General features: G+C 50.4%; 4 protein-coding genes across 5 annotated transcripts; 2 read left to right on the top strand and 2 right to left on the bottom strand.

Moving 5' to 3' along the window:
- The first annotated feature begins 472 nt into the window (after positions 1 to 472).
- Positions 473 to 3,256, top strand: LOC137842466 (torsin-1B-like). 2 transcript variants are annotated; one of them, XM_068656492.1, is made up of 5 exons: positions 473 to 1,078; positions 1,703 to 1,971; positions 2,054 to 2,229; positions 2,404 to 2,531; positions 2,664 to 3,256. In XM_068656492.1, exons 1-5 carry the CDS (start codon positions 892 to 894, stop codon positions 2,906 to 2,908), a joined length of 1,005 nt encoding a protein of 334 aa, XP_068512593.1. In that variant the 5' UTR covers positions 473 to 891; the 3' UTR covers positions 2,909 to 3,256. The 2 variants fall into 2 exon arrangements, with proteins under 2 accessions (XP_068512593.1, XP_068512594.1); XM_068656493.1 differs by having other exon boundaries at positions 937 to 1,078; positions 1,246 to 1,971.
- Positions 3,257 to 4,044: 788 nt separating this feature from the next.
- TOR1B (torsin family 1 member B) lies at positions 4,045 to 9,262 on the top strand. Its single transcript, XM_068656491.1, has 5 exons — positions 4,045 to 4,326; positions 4,420 to 4,685; positions 5,492 to 5,667; positions 6,676 to 6,803; positions 7,217 to 9,262. Exons 1-5 carry the CDS (start codon positions 4,050 to 4,052, stop codon positions 7,492 to 7,494), a joined length of 1,125 nt encoding a protein of 374 aa, XP_068512592.1. The 5' UTR covers positions 4,045 to 4,049; the 3' UTR covers positions 7,495 to 9,262.
- A 1,011-nt stretch (positions 9,263 to 10,273) lies between these two features.
- Positions 10,274 to 16,028, bottom strand: LOC137842463 (torsin-1A-like). Its single transcript, XM_068656490.1, has 5 exons — positions 15,605 to 16,028; positions 14,566 to 14,831; positions 12,462 to 12,637; positions 12,243 to 12,370; positions 10,274 to 11,613 (listed from the first exon to the last, which is right to left on the bottom strand). The coding sequence occupies exons 1-5, from the start codon at positions 16,011 to 16,013 to the stop codon at positions 11,363 to 11,365; spliced, it is 1,230 nt and encodes a 409-aa protein (XP_068512591.1). The 5' UTR covers positions 16,014 to 16,028; the 3' UTR covers positions 10,274 to 11,362.
- Positions 16,029 to 16,790: 762 nt separating this feature from the next.
- C20H9orf78 (chromosome 20 C9orf78 homolog) lies at positions 16,791 to 21,897 on the bottom strand. The gene is made up of 9 exons (XM_068656494.1): positions 21,738 to 21,897; positions 20,850 to 20,909; positions 20,121 to 20,172; positions 19,851 to 19,921; positions 19,602 to 19,679; positions 18,931 to 19,128; positions 18,419 to 18,555; positions 17,556 to 17,654; positions 16,791 to 17,111 (listed from the first exon to the last, which is right to left on the bottom strand). Exons 1-9 carry the CDS (start codon positions 21,818 to 21,820, stop codon positions 17,020 to 17,022), a joined length of 870 nt encoding a protein of 289 aa, XP_068512595.1. The 5' UTR covers positions 21,821 to 21,897; the 3' UTR covers positions 16,791 to 17,019.
- Positions 21,898 to 21,899: the final 2 nt, after the last annotated feature.

Here is a 21,899-nt window from a genome sequence, read left to right as displayed (position 1 = left end):
AGCTCCGTGTGCTTCAGCTCCTGGGCAGCCCAGGGCATGGGGTTTTGGGGTTTTGGGGACACCCCCGTGGGGGAGCCGCCTGGGCAAGCTGCTTTGGAATAAGGAGCCAAGAGCAGGAGCTCGAGGGCAGCTGACAGCGAGCACCTGAAATGGGCAACGCCATCGCTTTCCCCATAAGCGGCACAGGGCAAACCTGGCTTCAAGAGACATCACATCTTGAACGTGTGTACTGGCTACCAAATAATGCTGTTTGGTGTTTTTCCAGCAAGGCTTTTAAAAATAAAGCGGGGATTATTTACAGCTGCTTTTCACGTTTTATCGTTTTGAAAACTGTTTACTGAGAAAATGAAAAATGTTTCGCTGCCTGTCCCTCCCCTGCGCAAGCACGCTGTTTTGGCAGGGCAGGGATCACGAAGCTGTCAGGATGAAATACCTGCTCTGAGAACCTGCTTGCAAAAAGCAGCTCTCTGATGTGTTCAGTCCTGTGAGCTGCGCAGAAGGAAACCTCTGGGCTGGGCGCAGAGCCCCGCGCTGAGCCCAGAACAAGCGCCGCTATGTTCCTGTAATCACCAGCTCAATTAGCACCTCGCCTCAGATGCCGTGAGGCTCCAGTCCTGCTCCCCTCAGAGCTGGGCTTGTTCTGATCAAATTCTCACTCTCCCCACGCGGTACCGCCCGCTCCTGGGCGATGCCCTGCTCAGACACTTTCACTTCTCCCGGCACAGAGCCGTAACCCTGCCCTTGACACGAAATCATCGTCACATCCAGCTTCCAGGAAATTCGGCTCCCATTCGCTGGCGCTGCCTGAAGCACCACACTGCAGGGAGTTGCTCTGCGATTTCTGTTTCGCTTTGCTTCCCTCCTGAGCCAGGCTGGCTTTCAGTTTCCACCATGAAGCCTCTGAGCCTTGGTGTGTTCTTTCTTCTCGTGCCCACCTTGGTGCCAGCCTTGGACCCGCTCAGCGCTTCGCTCCTCATGGGGGGGGCCGCGGTCACCTGGCAGCTCTTCTCCCCACACTCCTGGCTCAAGTGCCGTCTCCTGGAGTGCTGCAATGTGAAGGACACGCTGAACTTCTCAGGTAAGGCAGTGGCAAGGGCATCAGGAGCCAGCTACCAGTGGGGCCTGCTGATGGTCCCAGGGTGGCGAGGGCTTCCCTCGTAACGCCAGCATCCCCGGGTGGTCGTGGAAAGATGAGAGTCAAAGCCTCTCCAGAAGGCAAAAGCTTCTCATATTGTTTCATTTCAGAGCTGGGACACAGATTTCAAAGGGAATTCTCAAGCACTTGAGACCTGTGTGCCTCCAGGTACTTCAGTGCATCTCTTCACACCAGCTCTGGATTTGGCTGGTTACAAACAGGATGCTTTTTAACACTGAAAAAGTCATGGTTCTTTTTTAAGAGGATGTGATACAGCAACAGAAGGAATTATTTCTATAAATACGAGGTGTGCTTGATGCCACAAAAGCTGTTAAGGAGAATTTAGCGCATGTAGAAAATGTCTCTGCAAGTAAATTAGATCCCATCCCAGAGCTTCACGGGAGGCAACAGGTACCCTGCTGCTGGGATGTTTGCCCATCTCTGCTGGTTCAGTCTTATCATGGGCTGAGGGCAGGGAATATTTGTTCTCTCTGATGGTCATTCAGCTATAGCCGAAAAAAGGGAGGAATAAATGGCATTTTCTGCCTCCCCTCTCATTCTTTCCAGTTGTGAAGATGGATTTGGAGCGAAAAGTCTTTGGCCAGCATCTCGCTGTCCAATTAGTTCTGAGAGCTCTGAATGCAAATATTCACTCCAAACGGCCCAAGAAACCCCTGGTGATGTCCTTCCATGGCTGGACTGGAACAGGCAAAACGTTTCTCAGCAGTATCATCGCAGAGAACCTCTATCAGCCTGGTGCACCAAGAAGGCGTTTTGTGCACCACTTCAACACGGTGCTGCATTTCCCACATGCCTCACGTGTCCATCTCTATAAGGTACTTCCAGCTTCACCTCATTTTCTCTAATTTGTCTGCAACTGTGAGTGCAAGCCCCAGATAACGTTGCCTCTTCTCACAGGAACAGCTGCAGAACTGGATTCGGGGCAATGTCAGTGCCTGTCCAAGGTCCCTTTTTATCTTCTCTGAAATGGATCAGATGCCACACGGCCTGATAGACTCGATTACGCCATTCCTTGGCTACCACGAAGAGATTGATGGAGTTTATTATGGCAAGGCGATCTTCATCTTCTTGAAGTAAGGAAAGCTTAAAAAAGGGAATTACAGTCCCAAAGAATCAGCAGGGACAAAGGGAGTAACAGTTTTGTAATAGGTTTGTGGCTGACTGCAACTTAAACCACTGCCAAGATCTGAGCAATACAGATGGCAAAGACACAGCTCTAACGAGCCCATGAATCTCTTTCCGAACAGCAATGCAGGCGGAGATAAGATAACAGAGATTGCTCTTGATTACTGGAGAAGGTCGAAGAGAAGAGAAGACATCCCTGTGAAGGAGCTCCAGGATCTGCTGTCTGAGGAAATTTTCAGCAACACAAACAGTGAGTACCTCTGGCTGCAGGTTCCAGGACCGCTGATGTCCGGTGTCTTCTGCAGACTGCTCCGGGAGGTGGGCAGCAACGCGCTGGCCTCCGCGGCACTCGGATGGGAAAGCTCCCCATTCTCTCTTCTAGGTGGTTTCTTTCAAAGTCAACTGATCCAGAAGAACCTGATTGACTATTTCATCCCTTTCCTTCCTCTTGAATATAAACACGTGAAAGAGTGTGTCCGGGAGGAGCTGCGTGCGCAAGGGCATCCTGAGGACGAAGGCATCATCACAGAGATCGCCTCGTCAATGATCGACTACCCCAGCGAGGAAGACATCTACTCCAGCAAAGGCTGCAAGACTGTTGCCTCCAGAGTGATTCTGAGCATCTAGACCTTACGAGGCCAAACGCCTTGTGTTCCTACTGCAAGACCAAAGCAGATGGAAGAACCCGTAACTCCCTTCCCCATCAAGCTACACGTTCTTCCTTGATGGGATTCGGGCTTTTCCATAGCAGAGGGGCCTTGAGATAAACACAAAGGGCAACGCAAAAATCATAGCACAGAGTAAGCAGAAGAGGGACGTACACGGAGGATGAGGTTTGCTCTCCTTGCCACACGATCACCCCCAAATGTAAATATTTCAAAGAGGACAATCTCCTGCTTTTGTGGCAGGACTGTTTGCACCCAGCATTACCCTAATTAATACAATCTATTAATAAATAACCATCGTGTGGAGTAGTATCTGCCTGCTTTATACATTCACCCACCTTCTTCAGAGCAATCACGCAGGAGATCAGCACCGCAGCTCCTGCTTTACAGGCATGGAAACCAAAGCAGGAAGGAGGAGACGAAGTGGTCCAAACCCAGCCGGCTTGGCCAGAGCCAGAGGTCCGGGGTCAGCAGCCCACCCGAAGGGCACCACCACCTCATGCCGACGGGGCCATCCCACCCTGCCCAGGCTGCCACACTGTTCCCTCGGGCTGTGGTGAGGGAGCAGAGAGGAGACCGGGGGCTGAGGCACTGTGGTGTGAGAGGTTAAAGGAGCTGGGGGTGATGCCCAGGCAGCCGTTTTTAGTGTCTCCCCTCTGCTCTATGCTCCGCACGTGGTTAACATTTACATTTGGGAGCCTAGGGGGCTTGCACGGAGGGCAGCCACACTGTGCCCTGGAAGCTTGTTTAGGGGCAAGGCTGGATGTGGTGCTTGGGACGGGGTGCAGCGGTGACACGGGTGGCAGGGGGCAGTTTGGACCCGGTGGGCTCGGAGGTTTCCCAACCCTGCTGTCGCTGTCAACATGGGTTTCGCTCCCGCTGCCCCTCAGCCATGAGGTGGGATTGTGCCCACACAGCCCCCTCAGCAGGGCTGGGGGGGAGCTGAAGCACCAAACCCCGGTCCCATCTCCCCCATGACATCACCAGGCCCTCACGCCATCACTCCGAGCCGTGACGTCACCCCAACATCACGTCACAGCCCTCCCGAATCACCTAAAAGCACCCCCCCCCCCCCCCCCCCCACTGAAACGCCCTTAACAAAGATGGCGGCGGCGGCTACAGGCGGAGCAGGCCCGGCTTCATCCTCCCGCCCGCTGCTGGCGGGACGGAAGCGGGGCCGCGGAGCCGCCATGCCGGGGGCAGCGGGGCTGCTGCTGCCGCTGCTGCTGCTGCTGCCGGGGCTGGCGGCGCTGGAGCCTCTCAGCGTGGGGCTGGCCATCGGCGTCGCCTCAGCGCTCACCGGTTACCTGTCCCACCCTAACTTCTACTGCAGCTACGTGGAGTGCTGCCCCAGCGCCGGGCATCGCCTCAACGCCACCGGTACCGGGGTTGGGGACAAGGGAAAGGGACAAGGGGACGGGGGGCAGCGGGGAGCCCTCAGAGCCGGGCTCTGAGGGTGGCATCTCCCCACAGCGCTACGGGAGCAGCTGGACGAGCGGCTGTTCGGGCAGCACCTGGCCAAGGAGGTGGTGTTGCGGGCAGTGACGGGTTTCAGCCACAACCCCAGCCCCAAGAAGCCGCTGACGCTGTCGCTGCACGGCTGGGCCGGCACGGGGAAGAATTTCCTCAGCCAGCTGCTGGCCCGCCACGTCCACCCCGCCGGGCTGCGCAGTAAGTTCGTGCACCTCTTCCTGGCCACCCTGCACTTCCCGCACCAGCAGCAGCTGCAGCTCTACCAGGTGAGCATGGGAGAGGCACGAAATTTTGGGAGAGGGGACAGGGAACAGGGCAGAGCGGCTGCCCCACAGCTGTCCTGCCCGCCGGTGCTACCTGCTGCTGGCTTGGTGGGAGAGGAGCCTGTTGTTAAAAGCCCTCCCGAGAACTGGAGCCCTTTGTCACGCTGTGCTTTGGGGTTGTGGCTGGAGCAGGCTCAGGGCTGTTTTTTTTCCTCCCCTCTTCCATAGTGGGCTGGGAGGGGGTGGGTGAGAGGCTGGGAGGGGGATGCAGGTGGGAGAGCTGGCCCGGAGTCACCAAGGAGTGTTTCGCACCATGCAGAGCACTGAGAACCACATCACTGGGCCACGAGGAAGTGTAACTTGCTTGAGAGCTTTCAGGTGACTTCACTCCTTGAAACAACAAGAGACTTCTCAGCTTCATGTTTCAATGCTTGAAGCTGCCCCAGGCTGATGAGCTGGTAGGCGTGGTTTCTGCACGGAGGAGGAAATGCTGTGAAATCAAACAGAGAACACTTTCGTTTCTCCAAAACTTCCCATCCTAGCCTGATTGTAGTGTCACAGCCGTATGCTAAGCAGGAAGAAAATGAAAGTCTCTGATTTGTGAGCAGGAACTGAATTCAGTTAAATTCAGTGTCACATCAAAGGTTCAATCGCAAACATGTTTATGGTCCTCTCCAGGGTACAGGATACAACCAGTGAGCGCAGGATCTGGACTGCAAGGGTGCCCCTGGAGTCCGTGACACGTGGCCACCCTGCAGTACGTCCTCTGCAGCCCTGGCTTTTCAGTGTTTCTCACCTTCTTGTTCCAGGAGCAATTGCAGAGCTGGATTCGGGGCAATGTTAGTGCCTGTCCTTACTCTGTCTTCATTTTTGATGAGATGGACAAGATGCACCAGGGCCTTATTGATGCCATCAAACCCTTCTTGGACTATTACGAGCAGGTCGATGGGGTGTCGTACAGGAAAGCCATCTTCATCTTCCTCAGGTCAGTAGCACTTCTTTCAGTTGTTGGAGACATCCAAATAAATCTGTATATATGATTCTAACGATGTTCCCCTGAGACCTAGCTCAGGTACAGCAGCAGAGCTGCCCTGGGGTGAAGACCATCCCTCAAAGACAGAAGGGAGCACCCTGCACTTGTGGGTGCAGGGCCCGTGGCCGTGGTGGAGCAGTTCTGACAGCGCAGCAGCTCACTGCAGTGTGCTGAGCTTGGGAGACTGGCCCAGAGCACGGTTAAGCTTTTGGGACAGTTCACTGGGGTGGGTGCATCATGTACCGGGTCTGGCTGGGATGGAGTTAACTTCCCCCGTGCAGCCTGTTTGGTGCTGTTTTGCATTTGTAGCTAGAGCAGTGCTGATAACACCCCGGTGCTTTGGCTGTTGCTGAACAGTGTTTGCACAGCCTCAAGGATTTCCCCCCCCCACGCACACAGAGATCAGGCTGGGGGTGGGCAAGGAATTGGGAGGGGACACAGCCAGGAGAGCTGTCCTGAACCACGTAGTGCCATGCTCAGCAAGAAAAACTGGGGTAGAGAAGGAAGTGTGAGGTGTCAGCCTCCAGAAGGACAGTTGTTGACAGACTGGCTGGGCACTGGTCTGCCTGGGAGGATGGTGAGGGATTTCCTTAGCCGTGTGCTTTTTAAAAATTATTATTTTGTCCTTTCTCTTTCCCTTATCTACTCAACTGTCTTTGTTTTGACCAACAAGTCTCCTCACTTCTGTTTTTCCTATTTTTAACTCCTGTCATGCTGCGGGCAATGTGGGGAAGTGAAAGTGGCTGTGGGAGTGCTTGGCTGCTGGCTGGGGTCAACCTGCCCCACACTGATGGCAGTTGATAAGAAGTGGAGATTTCCCCCTACATTTTGGCTTACAGTTTTCTGTTTCGGTTACTTCTGCGACTTCAAGGCAACTAGCAATTCATGTAACCAGCTAAAAAGGAATTCTGGCTTAATCGTGTCTCAGCTCACTGCTGTGAACTTTTCTTTTATGGACAGCAATGCCGGTGGTGACTTAATTAATAAAGCAGCACTTGACTTCTGGACAAGTGGGAAGGAAAGGGAAGAGATTCAGCTGAAAGACCTGGAGCCTGTGCTATCCGTGGGAGTCTTCAATAACAAGAACAGTAAGTCACTTTCCCCAGAAAATGGGAAGTTCCCTTACTTCTTGAGACAGGGTTATTTCTGCAATCTGCTCCTCACCTGCCATGACCCTGCCCTGCTTCCTGTGACAGCCCCACACCTTCCTGTGGTGTCCCAGCTCCCTGCCCTTTTGTCCCTTCACTCCAATGTCATCCTGCCAGGAGAAAGCTCTCAGCACAGAGGGTGCTATGTGGGGACACTGAAGAGTAGCAGCAACAACTGCAAGGTGCAATCCCTTTGCTCCATCCAGCTAACCAGCACGCCTTGCCTCCCTGGGCAGCAGTCGAGATAAACTGCTTTGTGAATTCAGCCTGCTCTGCTGATCCTGCCCTACGCAGGCCCAAATTAAGAGGAAATCCTTCCTCAGTAGCTGTTTTTCTTCCCCCTTCTCCTGCAGGTGGACTGTGGCACAGCAGCCTCATCGACAGGAACCTCATCGACTACTTTGTTCCCTTCCTGCCCCTGGAGCACAAGCACGTGAAGATGTGCGTCCGAGCTGAAATGAAAGCCCGTGGCCATGCTGTCGATGAGAAGGTTGTGGAGGCAGTGGCTGACGAAATGACTTACTTCCCAAAAGAAGCGAAAATCTACTCCGATAAAGGCTGCAAGACTGTACAGGCCAAGCTGGATATTCACGAAGACATCGCAGTGAAATACACGAATGCCAAGGATTGATTACCCCTCACCTCTCCAAAGCCCTGCCAGAGCTTTTGGAAACTTGTCTATTTGCACTTTTTTTTGTTTGGTTGGGTTTTTTACTATTGCAGGGAATATGGTAAAAATTCTAGAGAGAGCAGTGCGGGCTTTTAAACTTTTTTTTTTAAAAAAACATAAAATCCCACTGTTCATCTCTAGACTGGCTGATACCCAAATATCGCCCCCTTTTTTTAACCTATAGAAAACTTCTGAGCATGGCACATACAGCGCTGGATAAAGCCTCTCCTGATTTGTTAATTGCTGGGATAGTTAAATCCCTGATTTGCCTTTCCACAAAACAATTCAAAACTGAGGAACTCTTGCAGGCCATTTTACACCCTTCCACGTACACAGAAGGTCATGGGCTAGCGAAGTTAGAGGAGTTTATGGTGTGATCCTGCCTGTGATGTTGTCTGCAAGGGTACATACCTCGATCTATTGCAGGGAGAAGGTGCAGTGCTGGAAGGCTCCCTGTCCTTCACAGCACTCTGGTGCTGTTGTGGCTTCTGCCGATGAGATCCAGCTATTTAGGAACGGAACAGCAGGATTCTGGTTTGACTGTTACATCCTAGCACATCTCCTGCTGTGGTAATAGAGAAGGTAACGATGAGCTCAGAAGATCTGGTACTAAATGGGGAAGAAAGGGAATGAATGTAATGACTTGCCACTCCAATCCTCTGGGGAAACAGAAATGGTGATATTTTCTCTTTTAATACTTTTCTGAAGGGACTGAACTTACACGGTAACTCCAGGGTGTCTGTCTTCCTAAACAGAGGGGTGTCACTTGCAACCTACTAGGCTGGTGTCTTCTTCTTAAGCAGAAATCTTGAGGATTTGACTGCTGCAGCTTGTCAGGTTAGGCTGGGCGTTTGTTCCAGGGCCTGAAGTTCTCAAGATCTTCGTCAGTCCCCCGAGCTACACCCAAGAGCCTAGGAGTGGGTGATCCTCCTCTCGTGCTGCTTGGAAGACACGTCCATGGCTGAAGTTATTTTTTAAGAGTGTATTTTTATACTGAAGTGTAAGCAACAAAAATGCAATGCTGGAGAACTAGAGAAGGGAGCCTGGGGAAGGAGCTCAGCCTCCGATAACCCCACACCTACCTAGTGAAGTTTGTTTTATAGGAGCTTTTAATGCTAAGTGGTGTCTGTGTGGAAGGGTGAGTGACAGTTTAGGAGGCTGGGAAAGATTGGTTTAACCTTCACGTGTGTGGTAAGGCTGGGGTTAGACGTTGTTACAGCTTCAATTCTTTCATCACCTATCCATCCCTCGTGCAGGGCAGCAGTACCTATCACCTGTCTGACTGCAGTGTTTTTAAACTGTTTTAAGGGAGCGGGCTCTTCGAACTGCAGCATCTAACCCCTCACCCGTGCTTAGGCTTACAAATGTGATGCAAAACTTATAAGCAAATTAACATAATAATGTTGAGGAGTTGCAACAGAGAGCCCAGCGTTTATGTAAGGCTCTAAATGAGAAGTGTCAGTTGCCTTTTACAGCTCCACGTGGAGTTTGTCAAACGTTGGCAAACTCTTTGACACTGATGCAATCTCCAGAGCCAAATGCTGGCGAGCTGTTAACCTTGGGACATTGGACTGTTGCTTTTCCTAACTAGCGTTTTGCCTCTTAACTGACTATTCATTGGTGTAAGCGTCACCAGGTTCAGTTACTCCAAGTGCCAACTACTTGTGCAGTTTCAAAACACTAAGTAACCCTGCTGTGCTGCAGTCAGAATAAATCGTAAGTCACTTTGTCTCTTGCCTTGATTATTTCCAGCCCTAGAGAAGTCCTGGTTTATGGCAGCTTTCCACTAAGCCTCCTTTAGTCCTGCAGGATCAGAAGGATCAACTCTGGGAGCGGGGTCAGGCGCACGAACACTTCTCTCACCCAGCTGCAGGCGATGCTCCGAGCCAGGTCTGGTTTAGAGAGGGGAGATGTGACAGGGAGCCGGTCTCCACCCTTCCACCATCACTTCCACCTCTGGAGGAAGCTTCTTCCATCCACTCTAAGCCACCTTGGGCTTGGATATACTGAAACACTTGCTGCCAGTGCCTGTCAAATGCTCGTGATGATGCTGCAATAGCACGAAGCACAACTAAGAGGCTGGAAGAGCCACGGTGCTGCTCCTTTGAACAGTTTCCTCTGATGAGAAGCTGCCAGTCAGCACCACAAGTTTATCATTCCCATGCCTGCTTTTTTCCATCAATTAGTCATTTGCTAAAATCATGAGGTCAAAGAAGCAAATAAATACCTGAGGCCAGAGCACTTGCTGTCAGATTCTAGGCTTGTTAAGTTCATTAGCACATTGCACAGCTTCAGAGCAGAACTGGACAGCTTAAGTCTTAAGGACTTTTTTTTAATCCCCTTGGAGGTAAAACTTGAAGATGCTGCTTCTGAAAACGCGTATGGCCTCGATCACAGCCTGGAAGGTAGGTAAGCAGTGGCACCATGGTGGGAGGATATGAGAAGTGGGGTTTTACCTAGTTTCTAGAAGACAAGTTCATCCTTACAACAGCATTTAGCACATCTGTAGCTAGAAAGCCCTCTGCAAAAAGCATCTGAGCGCAGCTAGTATTAACGATCTAGTTTCCAGTACAAAGTCCACTTGTTTCCCTTTCACCAGGCAGCAGAAAAAAAGAAGCACAGCTCCCTGCATCCATTCCCTTTGTACTCAGAAAGGGAAATACCTGCATTTAAGCACTGCAGAACGCTTCAGAAAACATCAGGTCACTCAACGCAAAAACACCAGAAGGTAGCTATGAAATACGTTTCTGATGAGGAAAGTTTATTTGTAATAGAAACGGGAATGAAAAAAGCCTCTGCATTTAGAGGGAAGTCGGGCACTCTGCAGTCACTTCAGCTGAGAGCTTTCACATTGGTCACAAACGCAGTTGTATTGCTCTTCATCCTTACCTCCGAGGCATGCGGGGCTGTGAGAACAGGAAAGGCAAAACCCCGCAATTTGGCTTCTGAATTCTACAGGGGGGTGAAGAGGAGAAACCTCTTTTCCAGTTCCTTGGTGTAAAATTTAACCTGTGCACGTTTCCCATCACGTTGCAGCCTTCCCATGAAGCTGACCCAGCACTCACACAGCAGGCTTCTCTCCCAGGAGGATCACTCCTAGGACAGAGCACTGCGGGCAACTTTATCCATTAAAAAAATAACCAAAAACTGGAACCAACTACAGTATACAAAGATTTTCACTTATTTCCTCTTTCTACTTCATACTAAGTCTTCCCACTGAACAGTATTCACACCAAAGAGTTTCACACTAACTTTGACTCAAAGGAAGCCAATTCATAGCACTGTTCTGAGACAGACATCGTTACTGCACAGCATTGGAAAGAACATATGGATTTTTTAATTACAGAACGTCCCCTTATCTTTACTGTGTCCGAGCTACTTGGGGAGAAAATACACGTATGCTTTTAATGCTGTTACAGGAATTCACCCACACAAGCCCAGTGCTGGCTTTCACAAGCAGGGACTTTGATCACGATTCTCAATCTTTCCCAGAGACCATCCACATCAAGCCAAAACCCAATTCAAATCAGGTCATAATCTTAGTCCCAATCTACGTGCCAGCAGCCTGCCGAACGGTTCCGGCGATCGATACACGATTTGAGAGGAGTTTTGGGCAGGATCAAAGAGTCCCCACGTTCACAGAGCAGCTCTTCCTTACCTTGATGGCACAGCACGACGTACCTGGGAGCCGTGACAATAAAAACGCAGAGGCACTGCACTTATTTACACGCCAGTTTAAAACAACGGTCCTTTCTTTACAAAGTGCTTAAAAATGAAATGTCCCGGGCTCTTCATTTTGTGATTAAGTTAAATTCGCAGCAATAAAGCCTTAGAAGTCATAGTAATAATCCAGCTTCGCATCCACAGTTTTACAGCCTTTATCCGAGTAAATTCTCTCCTCTCGGGGGAAGTAGGTCATCTCATCCGCTATCCTGGTTAAAATGTCTTCATCCACGCTGTAGCCACGTGATTGGATCTCAACCCTGACACACATTTTCACATGTTTGTATTCCAGAGGCAGGAAGGGAACAAAGTAGTCAATGAGGTTTTTGTCAATCAAGGTGCTGTGCCAAAATCCACCTAGAAAGGGAAAGAGAAGGGCCTTGTTTCCTCTCCTCTGGTTAAACACAAGATCGCAGCCCTCTGCTACGAACCAGTAAGAATTCATCTGTATTTTTAGAGCCCTGTAACGCACAAGTCAGTTCATTCTCATGGTGCTTTTTGCATGATCTTACACACACAGATGTGCACGGCCTGTTGGATCTCTTTCAAACAAACACATTTGCTCCCCAGACACTGGTCTCACACCTTTACCTTTTCCACGTAGAGAAGAGCAAATTTTCTGTTAAGAGCAAGAAAAGCTGCTCTGGGAGAGCTGATTTTTTTTTTTCCCCAGAGCCTTCATCCAGCCTTAGATTTCTTTTATTTTTGCTTTCCCCTTAGCCCACGGGCATGTCAATAAATGCAGAGCACAGACTTCCCCCCATGTATGTGAGCCAACCAAGGTGCACGCAGAGCTCCTAACCTCTATTTCCTCACAGGAGCTGTCCCACAGGCCCCCAGACTGCTCTGTGGCTCCTCAGTAGCCAAACCCCAGAGGCCACACCAAGCAGAAACCCACAGCAGTCAAAGTACAGCTCGTACACTAAACGAGGCCATCGCTTTTGTGGGGCTTTCAGCACCTCCAAAACGATCACAGTTTCACTCACTATTTTTGTTGTTGAAGACAGACACGGACAGCGCGTTCTGTATGTCTGTGAGCTCTATGTCTTCCCTCGTCCTCCCGTTTCTCCAGAAATCTAGCGCCAGCTCCGTTATCTTTTCAGCCCCAGCATTGCTAAGTAAAAAGAAAACAAAGGTTGTACCTGAAGGTAGTTTTAAAAGGCACCAAGAGCACAGGACAGCACGCCTGAGGTGTCACCTCCTACCTGAGGAATATGAAGATGGCTTTCCGGTAGGAAACTCCATCCAGGAGCTCGTAATAGTCCAGGAATGGCTTGATGGAGTCGATGAGTCCTGCGTGCATTTTATCCATTTCATCAAATATGAAGATTGATCGGGGACAGATGCTCACGTTTCCCCGAATCCATGATTGCAACTGGTCCTGAGTGGCACGAAAACAGAAGCAGCTGAGAGAATTTGTGTTGAAAAGACAGAAAATAGAACTGGTGCCTATAGGGTTTTGTATTCTTTTCAATTGTGTCACTTCAATAGCTTTGGCTTCTTGGCTAAAACATGGCTGAAAGCTGTAAATAAAACTTATAAAACCAAATGTCATGCTAGCGCTGAGAAATTTTGAAGACACCAAGAGACAAGACTGAACAAGCAGGAAAGCTCCTCAACAGATGTTCCTGAAAACATATCAAAAATGAAAGCCTGTCATCAGGACAAAGGACAGGTACCACCAAGGAACAGCAACACAAAGCAAAGCCCTGCCAAGTGAGCTCATTACTTTTGGCAGCACTTTGGTCAAAACTACAAACAGTGTTATATTTACTACGTGAATAGCACCACCAAGAAATGCCACCTTTAGTCACCAGCACAAGTAGAAACAGAATTCAGTTCTCAGCCCTTAATCATTCTGAAGTTAAATGAAGACAATTATGGGCCCTTCTTAAACCACAGCATTGCTCAGACAGGCTGATGCTTTACTGTAAAGATTCTCTCACTTAATGGTTACATCTTTCTCTCGTGGGACATTTAAGATCAATAACAAAGTAAATCAGAAAAAAAATGGGTTGATCTGCTGGCAAATGAATGAGAAGTAACTGCTCTGACCATTTCCAATGATTCATCACTTTTTGAGATTCGCTGCACAACCAGGCAGCAAAGGAAGGTGGCATTGGATATATTGTGGACAAGGAGCGATAGTTCCTCCTACTGCCACGGGCAGCAACTTTACCAAGCAGTGCGTTCATCTCAGAAGAAAAGCAGAAAAGGGTCTGTTTTATTTTAGAACAGCTCAGCTGCAAGGAGGATAAAAGCAAGCTGTAAAAGAGGAAACACTTACTTCTGCCATTTAGAAAGTAGGCTTGGAGACCTATTCCTATTTTCGACACTCACAAATGGAATATAAACATCCGGTACTAGAAAATGCAGCCCTACTCATTCAAACTCTGCTGTCAACACAGTTAAAACAACAACAACAAAAAACACAACAGAAAACATGCATCTGAAATACTGCCCCATGATATCCACCTGCCTACAAAGCTGCACTGATGCTTCCCAAACCCTGGGAATGATTCCAACTGAATTTACCTACACCCTTCTGGCAACACAGCATTCTGTTACTTTGTTTTACAGCTGGGAGATGGCAGCATAGCAAAACTAAACAACTTGCTCAGTGCAAGAAGCAGGAAGTTACACACGTGCCTCAGACAGCAAGTTTCAGCTTTCCACAGTACCTAACGTGCCTGGTGGCCACCAGACAGCTCTCCAGTGCCACAAACTATTCCTTGTCTTTCTCAGTGCCCCTCAGCAAATCACCTAACCATGGAAACCTGCCCATTGACTGTTAGCTTTAAGTCACACACATCTCTAAGTAAAGTGGAGAACGATAAAAATTAACCATGTTGTTCTTCTTAGGATTTACCCAATTCTATGCAGAAGGTTCCAAAACTGCCATTGGGTACATTTTACAGCATAAAAGAGCACCTAGGTTTTTAGTTGCAGTGGTGGTGTCAGAGAACACAGGAAGTCCAAACATACAATAATGAGAATACAATTTTAGACAGCTCAGACAGCAGCTTTATTAACCATGATCATAGTGAAAAAGCATTTGGGTTTGGGTGTGCAGTCAGTGCTGGCAGAGCCCATGGGGTGGCACAGCCCGAAATGCCTTAGGTTGGGTACAGGAGGTGCAAATACCCCCCCGCTGCCAGCTGTTAGGCACAAGGAACGTTCCTCTTCTTATGAAAAACTCAGCCATGTGTCTCAAATCATAAAAGTTAATAATTACAGCACCACGAGGCTGTAACGTTCACAACTGAACGCAGCAGTGACTGCTGCCCCCTGCCGCGAGTTCCGCCTTACCTTGTAGGTGTTGATGTCCTGAGCGTGAGGGAAATGCAACGTAGCCACGAACTGATGGACGTATTTACTCTTCAGACCGTTTTTATAAATGCTTTCGGCAATTATCTTACTGACAAAGTTTTTGCCTGTTCCAGTCCAGCCGTGCAAGGAGAGGGCGAGAGGCTTTTTGGCGTTCTCGTTGTTGAGGAAGCCCTTCACGGCCTTCACGATCACCTTGCTCACCAGGTGCTGCCCGAAGAGCTTTCTGTCCAGGTTCTCCTGCAGGGCTGGGGAGCAGGACGACGAGGTCAGAGGCGAGACGGGAGGAACCGCCCGCGGCTCCCGGCCCTTCCCCGGCCTCACGGGAGCCACGGGATCAAAGGGCTGGCCAAGCTGGAGTCAACCCGCTGTCCCTTCCCTGTCCTCCGGGCCCCAATTCCTTATCCCCTTTCTCTATCCTCAAATTCCCCATGCTCCAGGGCCCCCTTCCCTGTTCCTTGGGGTCCTTTGGGGTCCCCTTTCCCTGTCCCCCCAGGACCCAATTCCCCATCCTGCAGAGCCCCAGGACCTTCTACCCTCAGGTTCCTTTCCTCATCCCCCAAGACCCCAATTCCCCATCCCCCTTCCCTATCCCCCATCCCCTGGGGCCCCCTTCCCCATCCCTGCAAGACCCCATCCCCCAGATCCCGATTTCTTACTCCATTCCCCTATCCCCCTTCCCCATCCCTCGACACTCCCTAACCCCCAGACCCCCTACCCCTTAATCCCCCTCCCCACCCCCCTAGGACCCAGCCCCCTGCCCTCAGAAGCCCCAACACCCCCAGGTTCCCTTCCTCATCCCCGGGACCCCAACTCCCCGTTCCCCCATCCCCAAATTTCCTGCCCCCCTTCCCCATACTTTGAGTCCCCCTTCCCCGATCCCCCAGGACCCCAACTCCCCCTTCCCATCCCCCAGGACCCCCGGGACCCCCTCCCCATGCCCCGGGACCCCCCCCAATCCTCCCGCAGCCACCACAGGACGAGTCCCCCCCGTCCCCTCATCCCCCCCCCGGCCCGGTACCGGCGGCGGCCCGCGGGTCGTGGCGCTGCAGGCAGCACTCCCTGAAGTAGCAGTAGAGCCGCGGGTACGAGATGAAGCCGGTGAGCGCCGAGGCGGCGGCACCGGCGAGGGCCAACCCCAGGCTGATGGGCTCCACGGCGCCCACGGGCCCGGGCAGCGGCGGCAGCAGCAGCAGCAGCAGGAGCAGCTCCAGCCCCGGGGCCGCCCGCGGGCCGCCCCGCCGCCCCGTCATGGCCCTCACGGCCCCGCCGCCGCCCCGCCAACGCCTCAGCCCCGCCGCGCCGCTTCCGCCGCCGCCATCTTGGGACCGGGCAGAGGCGGAGCTGGCGGGAGGGGCGGCGGCCATCTTGGGAGGGGCAGATGGCGCTTTGAGGGGGGTGGCGGCCATCTTGGGTGTGGCGGCGGCCATGTTGGGAGGGTGCTGTAATTAAGGGCTGCTCATTAAGGATGGGCCAAAGACCGCAGCCAGCCAGCCTGGATGTTTTGTTTTCTTTTGTTTTGTTTTGTTTTCACCCCCTATTTTTGGCTAAAGGAGCAATTGGGGTTACCCCCCGGCCCTGCAGAGGGGCATCATTAGCTGTAAAGGCAGCTGTGCCCAGCCCAGAAAGAGTAAAAAAAAATGTTCATTTACCACAGCTTCAAAACACTTTTATTGTTTTTAAATTCCAAGTTTTGCCTTCAGGCTCCCCCACAGGGCAGTTCCCGGCTCACAGGCTGCAGGGCCTCACCCCCAGCTGCCCAGGGAGCTGAAACGAGATGTTTCTGAGGCTGCCCAGGTACAGCCACAGAGCAGGCAGAGCCGCTGCAGAGGCCTACGGGCACAAAAATACAAAAGGCCACACACAGTACAAAGCCCTAACACGCACGCTGGGTGCCTGCTGTTACTCCTCACACTGTGACACGACAGCACCGGGCTCCTCCAGGAGCACCGCAAGCCCAGCTGAGGAGCAGCAGCACTGAGCTCACCGCTCTCTATTGCATTTAATGCAGCGAGGGCCCTTGGGAACACAGAAGAAGTGTTTTACAAAGTTGCATCCTCCCCAAGATGGCTTTAAACCTTCCCTTCGTATTCACAAGGCAAACAGTACTGCTGCTTTTAAACTATCTATGTTTTCCATATTATTTACGGTGTAAGAATCTGTAAAAGCAAATGTGTTTTCCCACTAAAAAAAGACGAAAGCTCACATTTTTATAAAAGAAGTTTTATAACTGAAAATAAATTATATACACAATTTTACCGACCAGAGTTCACAACCACCTGCAAACTGATTCACTACAAGATCACAAGAAAAGGTTTGTAGTTAACACCAGCACGCGAAGGCAGTGACTCTCTCCACCTCCGTTTCAGGACACTGACACAGAATTCTTTATTAGCAGAAAACAAGAACTTCTGCAAAGACTTCAGTCCATGTTCATTAGTATCGCCTGTTCATCTTCTTGAATTTCTCATAGTGATAATCGTCGGTGGCTTTTTCATTGGGTGGACGTTTGCGATTTGGAGGAGACCCTTCAAACAACAGAGAAGGAAATAACATTTCCTGTCCTTTCACATACGCAACAGAAAGAAGTTTTAATTCTACCACTTCCCTTACAAACTCCACAGAACTACAGCCCCTTGCCATGAGAAAAGGTATTCCTTTAGTAACCCGTGCTCCTTAATCTAGTGCCCTTTGTCATCCCAGCTTTCAGCAAACCCTCGCCCATCAGCTTGGCCAATGTGTTTCGGTTCTGACCTTTGCTACTCCACCTTCAGGAATCCCTAAAACATCCCCCACCCTGTGTGACCTGCCATGGGTACAAGTGTAACTGCCCCCTATGGACTTCAAATACAGATTGCTTCACTTCCCCACTAACTCAGGGCACCCAGAGAAGAGAAAGCAAGGGCAGTTAGATCGGTTCTCTGTTACATTTCAGCATCTTCCTCTTACAACATTTCAAGTTCTGAACTTACGCTCAGGTTCTGGCCTCTCTGTATCCCCCACTCTCAGAGGACGGGGCTTTGGCTCTTCTTTATTTCTTCTCACTGGTGCATTTAGCTCCTCATGATAAACTAAAGGAGGGAAAACATCGGATAAGGAACATTTCAGAGGCATGTTATTTAGACAAATAACTAAATTTCTATTTGTTACAACCGATCTTTAGCAGAAAGAACAGAACAAGCATTCCTGTAATTGGCTTATATGGATAATCAATGCATGCAAGATGGGATACAGCAAATTTCAGTAGCACTGTTTCATCAGAAGTGGTCCAAAGATTCTTCATTTCCTTTGGAACACACAAATCTGACTCCAAATCACCTCTGTAGGCGTGGTTAGACACAGTAGAAGGCTGCCTTTCCTCCAGATGGCTGCAGTATGAGCGTCTCTCCCGGAAATTAATTCCCATCTCCTGTCTAGTAAGATCTATGTATGCTTGACCACCTGTGTGCTTTGGCAGCCCGGAAAATTGATTCTCTAAATTATAACCCATCATTTATAATCACAGACAAGGCAGGCATTTACAGCACACGTTCACGGAACAACTTAAAGAAAAAGTCTGGAAATTTATGAGGCACTGTCAGCTGGGAGTTCAAGAGCAGAAAGTTAGCCCGTAAGTAATGTGTCCCCCTCCTTGCTGATGGATGGGAAAAACAGGCCAAGCCACATGGGGTCTATATGAGCATCCCAGAGAAAGGAATCAGACAGCTGCTTGTGCTGATCCATGAACTAATTTCTCCTGAACCAGACTCCATCCCAGCTGACTGATTTTCTGCAGCAGAAAGAAAGCAGAAAGGAGCAGGTCACACCTGGGTCAGGAGAGCTACAGGAGACTTACATCTGTTGTGCTGGACATAGTTCACAGCCATGTTCGTAGGAACAAAGGAAGTTTCGCTGTCTTTCTTTTTGTTCTGCTGCTCTGCCAGCAGCTTGGCCTTTGCCTCTTCAGTTGAGATGATGTTTTTAATTTTTGCACTAGAAGGAAAAAAAAAATTCATATTTAAAAACAACAACAAAATCATATTTAAGAAGGGTAACAGGCAAAGGAACTATCCTAAGCAGAAGGATTTGGGTGTAGTGATAGCATTGCTATTGTATTTGATATGCTTTTTGAGGGAGGAAGCAGCGCTATAGAAACTTTGATGCTTAGATGCTTTGCTTCCAAGGCACAAGGTTAAGCTCACATCTGCTGAACACCTCACTAATCCAGACTAAGGCTGAACCCCATCACAGAGCGCAGTGGGAGCTGTATAATCCAAGCACACCACTGCTCTTCCAATCGAATGTCTCTAGTCACAGTGCTCCCCCTGCCACTTCACGCCACGACTACCAGCTCTGTGAACAACGTACTCGATTCCCAGATCCACTTCAGGGATGCCGCTTAGCATCTGGTTGGACAGCATCTCTTCAGTCTTCTTGGCAGAGGAGACACGGATGTTCTCTGGCAGCTCATACAGAGAGTCCTCAGCATTCTTAAGCTTCACCTTCTGCTCCTCATTCTCCACAATTCCTTTCCTCTTCTTCAGCTCTGTCTCAATGTACTTCATCCTAAAGTGCAGCACACAAGGGACACGTGGTATTTAGCTCTGCTTTCTGTACTCTGTCCCAGCGCTGCTGCGCACAGCTGCGAGCACTCTGTGAGCACTCAGTGGCTGGGAGGGAGGAATGAAAAATGTCTCCAAAAGCACTCAGCTAACATCAACTGCAAGAAACAAGGTATTTTCAACTCTGTCCAAGAAATGATCGGATCCTCCAAGCTCTTTCACAACCAGCAGGGAAGGCGGCTGCTGGTGTTTAATGCCACATTGCCCGGCTGACTGGCACCTCCCAGCTTTGCCCATGAAAATGCCTTCCGGAGTCTGACAGCCAAAAGGTGAAAGAGCAAGCGAAGGTTTCTGTGAGAACCAGGAGGATGTTTTGGGAACACTCGGTATTGAAGATAGGAAAACAGCCACAGCAACTGTGAGAGGACACCCAGCCCAGAATTCAACATCCCAGTCGCACAGTGCAGCTCAACTTACATGTCAGCATCTTCATCTCGCCTGTTGGTCTCAGCCGAGAAGGAGGTTCCCAAGTTGAGATCTTCCTCTTCATTAATCCTAAATGGAAACCACAGTGCTGCAGTTGTTTGTTTTTAACTGATCTGACAGGTTAAGAAAACAGGAGCTAGCCAAACTGAATTATATTAAATTCTTCAACATCTGGTCAGTTTGTTGCTGTGTCTTAATACCAAGTCCAGGGAAAGGTCTTCAGAGCTCACACGCACCCACCTGTCCTTGCCTCGTTCTTTCAGTTTCTTCATGTCCACCATCCCCCCAGATTTTATCTTAAATGGGTCATCCTGGAATTTAAGAAAAAATGAGAAACCCTGAAGCTTCCCTTCAGCTTAATGCTAGTTTTCAAAATCCGAATGAGAACAAAGAAAACCACTGAGCTGTGACATCAGCCCTATTCCAGGCCAGACTGCCCCACTGCACCACACCGCTGATCTCTCATCGTTACAGCTTAGCAGTGAGGTGCTGAAAGCATCGAGAACTTACCACAAGCGTTGCTTCTTCTTGCAGCTTCTCTCCCACAAGCAGAGCTACAGCGCTAATCAGGCAGATAAAGTAAAAAATTAAAAATCAGTAGAATTAAATGTATTATCAACCACCACCTTTGTTCACCCCTCACCAAATCTAACCCGCGATCTCAAACATTTCACTCGTGCTGAGTTGTCAATCCTCTGAATCCCTTCACATGGGCAGAGGACCTATCAAGTTTTAGGGAGACGAGAAGATAATGCAGAGAGATTTTAGTGCCTTACTAATTTAGGTTTTAGTCACCAAAACAAGGAACACAGCTCACTGCTGGGGCACATTTCAAACAGCTCACCAGCTAACCAGTGACGGTAGGTAAGAGAGGAAAGAGGGAAATTAGGATGCAGATGAGAAGGGGCCCAACTTACACCTACCATTCTGTTACGTGTACGGGACAGATGTAACCTGATTAAACGCATTTCATCATAAATCCCAATTTTAATCTTTTTAATCTTTTTTTTTAGACTTTGCCCGCTGTAAACTGATACTGAACTGCGTGCCTGTAACTGACTCACCCTCTTTTCCATCCTCAGGCTTTAACATATAAACCTCTCTATCAATAACATCCTTTTGGCACTGCTGGACAAGCAGCTTCCTATGGAAAGGAGGCGCAGAGCAATGGAGAAATTCACTGCTCCCTGCAGCACCACACAGAGCACATCCTCACCCCCCCGGTGCTGCAGCCCTTACCTCACCCCATTGGGTCGCTTCCTGAGGCTCTGCACTTCTTTGGCTTCCTCGAGTTTTAACCTGAAGAAAAAACATCGGACTTGGTGCCTGATGCTTTGGTTTCAGTTATTTCACTTGGTTTGGTTTCATGCATTTACGTATTAGTGCCTGCCTACTCTTCTGGTTACACATTAAGTAGAAATTTTCTATTTTACTTTATTAAAAATTTTATTAAAGAGATCAGAAGTGGCGTCTGCTGGGCTGCCCCTCCAACATATCTGCCCTCAGATGAGGAGCAAAACCCCCAGACCCTGCAAGGCTTCGAGGAGCCAACATGGGGAACGCGAGGCGGGGATCCCCGCTCCTGGATTCAGCTTGGTGAGATCTGCAGACAACGAAGATCTCCCTGGCAGTAAGGCGGAGGGACACGAGGAGCTGACGCGGGGCTCCTTTACCCCTGCAGCCACCCTGTGAGCTCACAGCACGACGCAGCCGCTTCTGTCACGGGGATGTGACAAAACGCTCGTTTTGGGCAAAACCAAGGGCAGCTCTGAGGACGAGAGCTCACGGAGGTGTCAGCACCTCAGGAAACCCCGCCCGCAGCGTTCCGCGGGGTGCAAGCGCAGGGAAGCGGCGGGGAAGGCCGCGATATGGCGCGACAGCGCGCGATATGACGCAGCACGACATGCCATGAGGCAGCGTGACGCCGCGCAGCGATGCCGTGACGCGACACAGCGGCGTGGCGCGGCGGTATGACATCACGCTGCGGCGCGGCAGCGCGATATGACGCCGCGACACGACGCGATATGACGCGATATAACGCGATACGCCGCGACATGACATCACGGCGGCGCGGCAGGCCCGAGCAGCGGCCTTGGCCTACCTCCCCCGCGGCCCCCGTGCTCTCACCTGACCTCCCTGGCCAGCTCCTCGTCCTCCTCATCCTCCTCGGGCTCCTCCCGGCGCTTCCTGAACGTCCTGGCGGCCGCCATGCCGCCCCGCCCCTCCCCTCCGTCGCGGGGTGATGACGTCACTCCGCCGCGCCGACACCGCCCCTTCCGCCAGGGCTTC

Source organism: Anas acuta, chromosome 20, assembly GCF_963932015.1.
Source record: "Anas acuta chromosome 20, bAnaAcu1.1, whole genome shotgun sequence".
Classification (NCBI taxonomy): Eukaryota; Metazoa; Chordata; class Aves; order Anseriformes; family Anatidae; genus Anas; species Anas acuta.
The sequence above is the reverse complement of the archived record's forward strand: the minus strand, read 5'-3'. Positions and strand labels throughout refer to the sequence as shown.

Coding starts and splice junctions, on each gene's coding strand:
- TOR1B (XM_068656491.1), top strand. CDS start 4,050: ATGGCGGCGGCGGCTACAGGCGGAGCAGGCCCGGCTTCATCCTCCCGC. Junction 5,668..6,675: donor GCCATCTTCATCTTCCTCAG/GTCAGTAGCACT, acceptor TTTTATGGACAG/CAATGCCGGTGGTGACTTAA. Junction 6,804..7,216: donor AGTCTTCAATAACAAGAACA/GTAAGTCACTTT, acceptor CTTCTCCTGCAG/GTGGACTGTGGCACAGCAGC.
- LOC137842463 (XM_068656490.1), bottom strand. CDS start 16,013: ATGGCCGCCGCCACACCCAAGATGGCCGCCACCCCCCTCAAAGCGCCA. Junction 14,832..15,604: donor CGACCCGCGGGCCGCCGCCG/GTACCGGGCCGG, acceptor CCTGCTCCCCAG/CCCTGCAGGAGAACCTGGAC. Junction 12,638..14,565: donor AGGACATCAACACCTACAAG/GTAAGGCGGAAC, acceptor CGTGCCACTCAG/GACCAGTTGCAATCATGGAT.
- C20H9orf78 (XM_068656494.1), bottom strand. CDS start 21,820: ATGGCGGCCGCCAGGACGTTCAGGAAGCGCCGGGAGGAGCCCGAGGAG. Junction 19,680..19,850: donor AAAGAACGAGGCAAGGACAG/GTGGGTGCGTGT, acceptor GTTTCCATTTAG/GATTAATGAAGAGGAAGATC. Junction 17,655..18,418: donor CTATGTCCAGCACAACAGAT/GTAAGTCTCCTG, acceptor TCCCTCCTTTAG/TTTATCATGAGGAGCTAAAT.
- LOC137842466 (XM_068656492.1), top strand. CDS start 892: ATGAAGCCTCTGAGCCTTGGTGTGTTCTTTCTTCTCGTGCCCACCTTG. Junction 1,079..1,702: donor GGACACGCTGAACTTCTCAG/GTAAGGCAGTGG, acceptor CATTCTTTCCAG/TTGTGAAGATGGATTTGGAG. Junction 2,532..2,663: donor AATTTTCAGCAACACAAACA/GTGAGTACCTCT, acceptor TCTCTCTTCTAG/GTGGTTTCTTTCAAAGTCAA.